Source organism: Salvia hispanica, chromosome 1 (genome assembly GCF_029641045.1).
Source record: "Salvia hispanica isolate PSC_SH4W2 chromosome 1, Shi_PSC_v1, whole genome shotgun sequence".
Classification (NCBI taxonomy): domain Eukaryota; kingdom Viridiplantae; phylum Streptophyta; class Magnoliopsida; order Lamiales; family Lamiaceae; genus Salvia; species Salvia hispanica.
The window spans coordinates 17591645-17601749 of NC_142692.1; the positions used below are offsets into that span (position 1 = coordinate 17591645).

The 10105-nt window shown below is 33.6% G+C and overlaps 1 protein-coding gene across 2 annotated transcripts; it reads left to right on the forward strand.

The window, feature by feature from the left end:
* The first annotated feature begins 645 nt into the window (after positions 1–645).
* Positions 646–6114, forward strand: LOC125221980 (protein PEP-RELATED DEVELOPMENT ARRESTED 1, chloroplastic). 2 transcript variants are annotated; one of them, XR_007176451.2, is made up of 10 exons: positions 646–951; positions 1826–1981; positions 2668–2736; positions 2826–2996; positions 3520–3663; positions 3740–3865; positions 3957–4022; positions 4255–4314; positions 4918–5048; positions 5464–6114. XR_007176451.2 is itself a non-coding variant. In XM_048124348.2 (10 exons), exons 1-9 carry the CDS (start codon positions 682–684, stop codon positions 4960–4962), a joined length of 1107 nt encoding a protein of 368 aa, XP_047980305.1. In that variant the 5' UTR covers positions 646–681; the 3' UTR covers positions 4963–4986; positions 5464–6114. The 2 variants fall into 2 exon arrangements, 1 of the variants encoding a protein (XP_047980305.1); XM_048124348.2 differs by having other exon boundaries at positions 4918–4986.
* The last annotated feature ends 3991 nt before the right edge of the window (positions 6115–10105 follow it).

Below are 10105 nucleotides of genomic sequence, written 5' to 3' on the forward strand. Positions count from 1 at the left end.
CAATCAAAATTTACTAGAAAATTTTAACAAAAATACTCCTATATAAAAATTTTAAGTAGGATCAAATTTTTGTCAACTTCATAATATTTAATCACAAGCAATTATAACAACCGAACGGAGGCTAAATAGAATAACTCTTATTTTTCCATCATGATTAATATTATTTTTCTGTACTTCTTCAATTCAATTGAATATTATATTAAATAACAAAAATTAATAGTTTTAATCAATATTTATAGTGTCCATGAATTAATAGTTTTCATTAAAAAATTTATTGATATTTAAAAATCTAAATATTAAATTTAATTTTATAAAATTAAATCTAATATTGAAATAAAAAAAAATTCAGTGAAGAATAACAAAATGAAAGAAGAATGATAATTTTGAAATAATATCAAAGTTAGTACATAACTAAAATAATATCAGATTTAAAATGTTAAAAGTGTAAAAAGATCAAATTGCCCAAACCCCCCAAAATAATATCAAAGGGTATTTTCGTACCAAAAAAAGCCAAAAGGACCAATTTCGAGATAAACCCTTAGTCCAGGAACTACTGGCGATATTTTTAAAGTCCAGGGACTATGGGCGAGAAAAACCCATAGTCCAGGGCACCATTTGTGTAGTTCACTCTATTTAATATCGCAAAAATTGAGAAATGCACATTATCGGTTGAGTTGAAGCATGGCGTATGCCGGAGTTCCCTCCACCGCCTTTTCCTCCGTTTGTGTTACAAATTCACACCAATCTATTTTCCGGAGAAGCTATTACCTTAAACACACCCCTTCACGCTCTAATTTCCCATCTCTCTCCGCTACTCATGCCGGCGCCACCATCAACGGCGATGATACTTCTAAGGGACCAGGAGAGGAAAAATGGGATGCTTCTCAGTACCAAGCCTTGCTCAAAGGTGGAGAGCAGGTCACCTCTGTTCTTGAAGAGATGATTAAGCTCGTAAGTCTTCAATTGTTTTCTTCTTTCTCAATTTTACTCTTTCATTTCAGGGGTATTGGCGCCTAATATTACAAAATTTTCACACCAACTTTAAAGTTGACATATAATGAACTTATATAGTTGTTGCATTTTTATCACCCTTAGCAAAATCCGACTATCGGGATATATTATCATATTTTCGTAATCACATAACTATCATTTTGCATTGATAACCATATCCGATGTGTTGTGATGGTAAGTGAAATATAGTCGGATTTTGTTGTTGGTGATAAAAATGCAACAACTATATAAGTTCATGATAGTATATGTCAAGTTTAAAGTTCGTGTGTAAAAACAAACTTTTGGAAAGTTTCGGGATATTAAGCGCCAATACCCCTTAATTTTATTGGGAACTTCGCCGATATCGACTGTGGTACCTAATTTTGCATCTTGAATATACTTGTGCTGAAACTAATTTAAGACATAGATAACTAATTGTGCAGAATATGTGTTAATATTCTTCAGAAATGCTCCATATAGTGTGAGCTGAAATTACCAAAGTACATGATGGAAGTATTTATTGGCATGTGTTAATCATTCAAAAGAAAATCATGAACTCTTGTTAGTTTTCTAGGCGGTGTTATGTTCGTACTCAAACTTTTCATTTTCAAGCATTAAGAAATGTTTTGTAACCTAGGGCATGGACATTCAGAACTACAGCCCTCTGGTTATTATTAACTTATGGTCAAATGAATATTAAGAACAAGTTCTACGGAACAAATGTTGCTTTTTAAATTTTGTAGAATTTCCGGATCATACAGATTTGTCCATATTTTGACATATAAGCAAGTTGTATGGTAGACATTTCTAATACCTTTTTAATGTGTATGAGTAGTTGGAGGATATGAACATGGATGAAGCATCTGAGGAGGTGGCAGTCCAATTGGCTGCACAGGGAGTCATTGGCAAGAGAGTTGATCAGATGGAGTCGGGGTTTATGATGGCTCTCGATTACATGATACAGCTTGCTGCACGGGATGAAGATGATAAGGTAATGATTGAAATTTCCTACCAGCAAGTCATCATAGAAAATAAGCTTGTTAGGCGACTGATATTTTATATTTTCAAATTTGTTTGAAATGATTGTGCACTTGATACCATCAATGATCTATGTTGAAGATGTTGCTACACCGGGATTGCATATTGGACTGGACATCAATAGCTTAGGTTGGCAAATGAAATATAAATTAATACTATAACAATATCCCACATTAGTGTAAAGAGAGTACTGAAACCACTATATAAGTTTCATGAGTCACTTCTCCCATCACCAATTGGTTTTAAGATGGAACTCTATAGGTTTCTATCATGGTATTAGATCGGGTTGCCAATTGTGGGTTAAATTTAACTAACCCAGAATATCTGAACTGACATTGGAAATTGATTGAGCCAACCATATATGAACTTTAAATTTGGGCTAGTTCAATAGAGGGCTGGTCCAACTCAATCAAGAAAAAGTCCACAAAGGGTTACCGTGAAGGGTTTGAGGATGGGCGTGTAAAGAGAGAACTGAAACCACCATATTAGTCTCAAGGGTCACTTATCATATCACCAATTGGTTTTATGATGGAATCATATGGATTTCTATCAGTTTTGTTCTTGTTGACTGATAATTTTGTAGTTCATTGACAAGTACTATGATTTATGTATTTGTTCATTTATTCTTCTCACTCTCAGAGGAAGTCACTCTTGGAGGTTATTAAGGAGACTGTACTATCTCATCTGACGAAAAAATGTCCTCCTCATGTGAGACCTTTAACTTATCCATTATCGATTTTTTTTCTTTCACAGTATCTGCTAGAGCTCTTGTTGAATGAATATTTCTACTTGGTTAGGTTCAAGTTGTTGGCCTGCTCTGCAGAACACCCCAAAAGGAGAGCAGACAGGAATTATTGAGGCGTGTGGCTGCAGGTGGCGGCGTATTTCAAGGTGACAATGGCACAAAAGTTCATCTTCCAGGGGCCAATTTGAATGATATAGCTAACCAGGCTGATGATCTTCTGGAGGTGCGTTCTATGCAGAATTATACTTTGCTGCTTTCATCCATCATCTTTTAACTATTGCTATTTCTATCTAATAACATCTGGACAGCATTGCTGCTTCTAACTAGAAGTATAATCGGTTATGGAATAATTAAAGTAAACAGTAAAGTCTGTTATAAGATGCTGAATACATCGATGCAGGTATGGCGACTTTTGATGCTGCTTTGGTAACATTTGAGTATGCGAGAAATTATATTCCTACTATCCCGTGATAGTTGTTGAAGATATTGAAAGAAGTAGCATATAATATTATATCTCGAGCACCTTGATATTTTTTAATTAACTGGCCTTCGTGTATGCTAATAACTACTTTATAAGCTCGCAGAAAGAATCGGTCCAAGTCCAAAGGAATCCACCCATCGAAATTCTCTCTCGTTAAAAAACATCATGCCTAGTGTTTTTTGCGGCCTTAATAGTGGGCATTATTTAATCTAGCTTTCAGGAATAGGTTTTACAGTCATGACTCTTGTTCATTATGCTTGTGCAGACAATGGAATCCCGTCCTGTCATTCCCGATAGAAAGCTACTTGCAAGGCTTGTTTTGATCAGAGAAGAAGCCAGGGGCATGATGGGTGGTGGAATACTAGATGAAAGAAATGATCGCGGTCTCAATACGCTACCTGAACCAGAGGTCCTTATATTTCTGTCAGTCACTACCTTATAGTATGAAATTGTTCTTACTAACTGAGGTGTGTCAATTATAACAGGTCAATTTTTTGGCTAAACTTGTTGCTCTAAGACCAGGAATAACTGTACGCAACATGATAAAAAGTGTAATGCAAGGAAAGGATGAAGGTGCAGATAATTCTGATAACCAAGAAGGTGCAGGAAGGGTCAGTTACTCTGTTCTATAGACCAAATCTTCTTATAGGAGCCTTGTGAACTAGGCGGTGCATCAGTTTAACTCCAACTCTTGATCTCCAGGCTAGCATTACTGGTCGTAAACCTTTACCTGTGCGACCTGGCATGTTCCTTGAAACTGTTTCCAAGGTAACCGTTGATTCAGGAATCATTTCTTAGTCCATATTCTTATCTTAAAATTATTGAAAAAATGATGCTTGGTGAAGTTTGTAAAAATGAGACTCTTTGGATTAACTGAATTGAGATTAGAGATTGGCACTACACAAACTTCAGATTTGTTTTAGCATCAAAATATCGTGAATTCTCATATAAAACAGATGAGTTTTTGATTTACCTAATCTCTAATTTCCTGCAAAATCAGGTATTGGGTGGTATATATGCAGGAAATACTTCTGGAATCACAGCACAACATCTAGAATGGGTATCTCTCTCTCTCTCTTGCGTGCACACACACACGCACTGAATCGAGAAAAGAATCAACGCATAAGTTACAATATTCTTACATTAAATTAAGTTAAAGTCAACTTGCATGGTATTTCTATTACTAATAATTAATTAACTAGTAGTATTTCTCTAGTTATTTGGAGTTTATGATTGGGATAGAAATTGTAGAATTTGTAAAATAAGAAATGATTTAATCTGAGAGAGAATTCACAGAGTTCGGGAAGATGGATAAAAAAGTTTCGAGATCCTTACTTCTATATGCTACAACAGGGTTCAAATGGTATCACATAATAACACAAGATATTCGACAACCTCTTGAAGTTCTGCAGTCTGTATTTATATCATTAGTGTGAAATTGAGCAAGTAAAAATCCGATCTGCACTGTGTTTGGACTAATGAAACGTTAATTGGTGAATGTCATCATGTATCACTTTGATCTTAAACTCACATGGAAGTTATATTGGACTTGAAATACTTAAGTTGTTTCTTCACCAAGTCCAGTTTGTTAGCTTAGGAAAATCAATTATGTGCGTCTTCATTGCGCAGATATTGAGCTATTCAGTTTTTAATGTCATCACAGGTTCATCAGAATACACTGCAAATTCTTCAAGAAATCGCATTCTAGTTCCCTCCGCAGTAATCGCATCAGGTCAGTTCTGCAAGCTGAGTGCTCAGTTTCTCCTCATCACAAGGTTCTATTATCCTGTGGAGGTACCATTTTCTGTGTACTTATATCATCCGCAGATACCACAAGTTGCTATTCCTAAATCAAATATTAGGGAAAATCAATACCTTATCTGTATCCTCTTATGCTAGAAAGCTTAGATGTTCTTGGCAAGTCTACCAGTCAGCCCTTAATAGTCATCATAACACTCTGAATTGTTGTTGAGAGTAATTACTAAGGTAACTGAATATGATCACATTGAGAATTGAGAGTGAGCACTGGTATCATTTTTTTCTATAGCCACCATTGGAAGTGACGAAGGGTGAGTGACATCCACTCTTGAAACATATGTAAAGTTGGAAACTTTGGGCAATAATGGCAAACACTCTGCTCACTTTATTATCTGTCTCTTTTTACATATGTATACATCGACATATGTCTCTTAACATTAAATTCCTGCAGGTACAGAACTATGTTAAAACAGGTTGAAAGCCAGTATCGGTGATGAAGCCTTGCTTCTCTGACGTGAACTATATATCTCTCTCTGGTTTAAAAATATTTTAGCATGGGAAAAAGGAGTTAAAGGGGTGGTCATGAAGTGCTGGAATATTTTGTGTGTGATGCATAATCTTGCAATGATAAAGCAAATCAGAGGTGAAATGCTTGTTGAGTTGTATTGAATCAGTAGCAATGATGACTGAAATTCGAAATTGTGGCAACAACCATGTGTGCTATTGGGCCTACATCTGTTGTGGCAGTGAAGAATCACGGTAACCATGGACCACCTGAAACATGGTTTATGGGAACACTTTGCTAGAAGAGCTCGTCCATTTACACGGGTCGGGGTCATACTGTATTTTTGCAGTGTTTCATGTTTCATCTCATGTTCGTATATTCATTATTGTATGCTATGGGTGGGGAGGATATTATGCTGCATCTGTTGGGAGTCACCTTCTTCTGCTCTTGGTCTTGGAGCAAAAGGTGAAGCACATGATGTTGCAGAGAAAGAGTAAAAGAGAGAAAGCAAAGCACGTGCATGTTAGTGGTTAAATATGCTTGGGAGTGTGTGTATCATTGAGCTTTTAAATAAATAGTGAAAATCTTTTTTCATAAGATTTCTCAATCTTATATGCCTTATTTTGAGTTAATAAGTTGCTCGTTTGACAAGCTAGGGGGTTCTAATATTTTTCTACAAAAATTTATACTACTAATTTCTAATAACAAATCGAAGTTTAAGGATTCTAGTTTTAAGTGTCATTAGTATAAACTAGTTAAAATAGTACTCTCTCTGTTCCATAAAAGTTGAGATAAAACTTTTATGCACGGAGATTAAGAATTTAGATTAAATAAATAGAAGAGATGAAAAAAGTAGGAAAGATAAGAGAGAGTAAAGTAAATAATAGAATAAAGTAAAAGTGATTAGATGTTTTGTCTTTTGTTAAAAAAGGAAATGACTCAATTTTGTTGGGACAGACTAAAAAGGAATACGACTCAACTTTTATGGGACGGATGGAGTATTAGCCAGTATGGTATATATGTGTGCCATATGCTATTTGTGATGTTCCATTGTACTTACACTTTATATCTTGCATTAGGTCTAACCAAATTCAGGTTACCCTACCTTGTTGCCCGTACTTTTCTAATTTGCCCCTTTTTTTGTATGACCAGCACACTTCTGTTGCTTACATATACCAATAACTTTTGTTGGGATTAGTTAATAATTAAATTTATAACATAATAATAAAGATAACGCATGACTTTATTATACTACTATTTGGAGAGCCCCTCGAGATCACATCATTGGAATTCTCTGGGGTATGTGGCAAAATTGTATACTTACTTCGTTTGAGTAATTTTTCTATTTTATAACGTTTCATAGTACTTAATTATTTTTTTCTTTTAACAAAAAGTAACATAATTTCTCGTTCTTACTTTATTTGCTCTACTTTTCTCTCTCTCATACTTAATATTTATTTATTTAATACATCATACATCTATTTCTTAATCTTCGTGCTAAAAAAATGACTCTATTATTATAAAACGAAGGGAGTACAATCAAATATCTTATTCAACATATTGAGACAAAATAGAAGAAAATGTATACACTCCTCTCATGTCTGTCATTATGCGTTCAATTTTCCATTTGTGACATCTTATTATTTACTCCCTCCGTCTCAACTAAATTGATACATGACTTTTGGGCACTGAGATTAAGAAATTGTGTTGAAAAGTAGAAAAGAGGAATAAAGTAGAAAGATAAAGAGAAAGTAAAGTAGATTGTAGAATAAAATAAGAGTAATTGAATGTTTTGTTTTTTGTTAAAAAATGAAATGACTTAACTTAGTTGGGACATCCCAAAGAGAAATACAACTCAACTTAATTGGGACGGATGAATACAACTCAACTTAGTTGGGACGGAGGAAGTAATATCTTATTTCATTTTTACTCTTTTGGATTTTAGAGTATATTTCACTAACTTACTTCATTCACATTTTATTATAAAATTAATAGTATATAAAGATAGGGTTTATATACTATTTTTTCCATCCACTTTTTATTTTTTAAACTTCATATATAAGATTAAAGTGAAATATATACAAAAAGATGGAGGAAGCAAGCACATTGACACTATTGACTTGTGAATGCTCATTTGTGATTTAGTAAATCAGTTGAAGGTAAAGAATAGAACACGTTAGATTTGGTATCCCTTGTAAGGTTCGGGATTTATTACACTACTTGAATGAGATATAACTGGTGCATGAATTAAATTTGGAAGGAAGATCATAAATAAAAGGAATCATTGTGAATAAGTGTCCATCAAATTTAACATCTCCTAAATTATATCGTCTACGACATGATATCCATTAAAACTGGAATTAATGTGGATTTGGGTAGGTCGGTGATCAATTCAAACTTTATAAAAAAGGAAGCCATAGTGTGGGCATGAAATTTTGAAAATGACAATTAGAACCTTGTGACAAAATTGGTCATCTCAAATGAATGGATGCATTATGCATACGCTCCCATCCAACAAATAATTCTCAATCAACTTTTCTCTTTTAAGTTTTCCAATTTTGGGAGCAACCTTTAGTTTGATTTGTTACTCGCTTTTTTGAGATATTGGAGCCTAATATCATGAAACTTTTGAAAAAATTATTTTTTTCTACAAATTTGAATAATTATTGAATTTTTTCCACCAACGACAAAATGCAGCTACATTTCCTTTGTTATTGTATCACATAAGGTATGGTTGCCATGAAAAATGATGGTAATGTGATTGCAAAGCACATAAAAGTCATATATGGTTCTTCATCTCATTTTAATATATTTGGATTTTGTTGCTGATGGAAAAAATTCAACAACTATTTAAGTTTGTGATATTATATGTCAAGTTTAAGTACTGGTATAAATTTTTTTTAAAAAAATTCATTATATTAAACGTCAATAACTCGTCAATAGCTCTTCCCTGTTAATAAGTAAACAGAAATATAAAGGTCATGTCGAATTTGGGACCTTGGTGCGCTGACATAAAATTGATATCTTATCCATCTGCTATACCCATTTCTATATCTGATTTGTTAAATTTGATATCTTAAATTTTTTTTATAATAATTTTTTTTATCTAAAGTCAGCAATAGCCTTAAATAGGAAAAAAAATAACAATACTTGATATTTGAATTGTTTTTAGGAGACAATACTCAATGGAACTTTATAGTATATACTTTTTTTAATGCTCGCCTAATAAAATACCACAGATGCTCATTGTAATTTTATATTGAGAGAAAGATCGCCAACTATTAAAAATATTAATTGTGTTGAAAGAGATTTCCTGGCTTAATTGGTGAGAGCATTCATACTACCACATGTTTAAGTATAGCCAATTATACTGAGTTAAATTTAATCAAGACTTCAAATATAGAGATGCATTCTCAGAGTTTTACTAGTACACCATATTATAAAGAGATGAAGGCATATAAATACTAGGTGGGTGATGTTGTTGAGAGCAGCAAATTGGAATTAAATTGGTAACAATGAATTATGTTGATGCTACTGAATTATTTGTCAGATAAAGTTGGCCAAATTATGTGGCCACGAGGTTGTGTTGATTATGTTGGTTGTGCCTCAACCCTAATTATTTACAGCAGTAAACAAAAGATCAAGTACATGCTTTAAACATCATTTTTGGATATTAAAATAGGGAATTAAGGGCCCCTTAGTAAGATATAAAACCGTTTATATCATTTAAAAGTGCCCCAAATAATTATTTCTCCTTTCTAGAAACCACTTATTCCGTTAAGACCATCAATCAGTAAGTAAAACTCTTTATTGATTGGATGCAATCAATTGCACGGTAGTACTAATTTTAAACAATTCATAGTTTTTTACTAAGTAAAGATAAATCTTGATTTCACACATATCAGAGATCAATCTTGAAGAATAAGGGTCCGTTTGGTACATGGAATTGGAATGGAATTGAAATTGGAATTATGTGAAATTGAATTAGAAGTAATTGAATTAGAATTCTAATTCCAAATCCTGTGTTTGAAAAAATGAAATATTAGATATGAAATTGAATTTAAAAATTTGAATATATGCACTGTGTGTGTTGTGTGCGTGTGTGGGGGCTATGTGTGTGTGTGTGTGTCAATGTGTGTTGTGAGTATGTGTGTGTGCTTTGTGCGTGTGTTGCGTGTGTGTTGTGTGCTGGGTGCATGTGTTGTGTGCTGGGTGCATGTGTTGTGTCTGTGAGAATGTGTGCTGCTGGGTGTATATGTGTGTGTGAATGTGTGTGTGTAAGAATGTGTGAATGTGTGTGTGCATGTGTGTGTGTGTATGTGTGATGTGTGTGTGTGTATTGGGTGTGTGTGTGTGTGTGTGAATGTATGTTGTCATTGTGTGTATGTGTGTAGTGTGTGTGCTTGTGTGTGTAAGAATGTGTGCATTGTGTGTGTAATTTGATAAATATTTGGAATTTCACTATTTTTTATTTGAAATTCAAATTGTGGAATTGTAATTCAATTCCAAATCCAAAATTTTTTATGATACTAAACACTGGATTTGAAATTGAAGGCTTCAATTCCAATTCCACACCTCCAATTCCGTG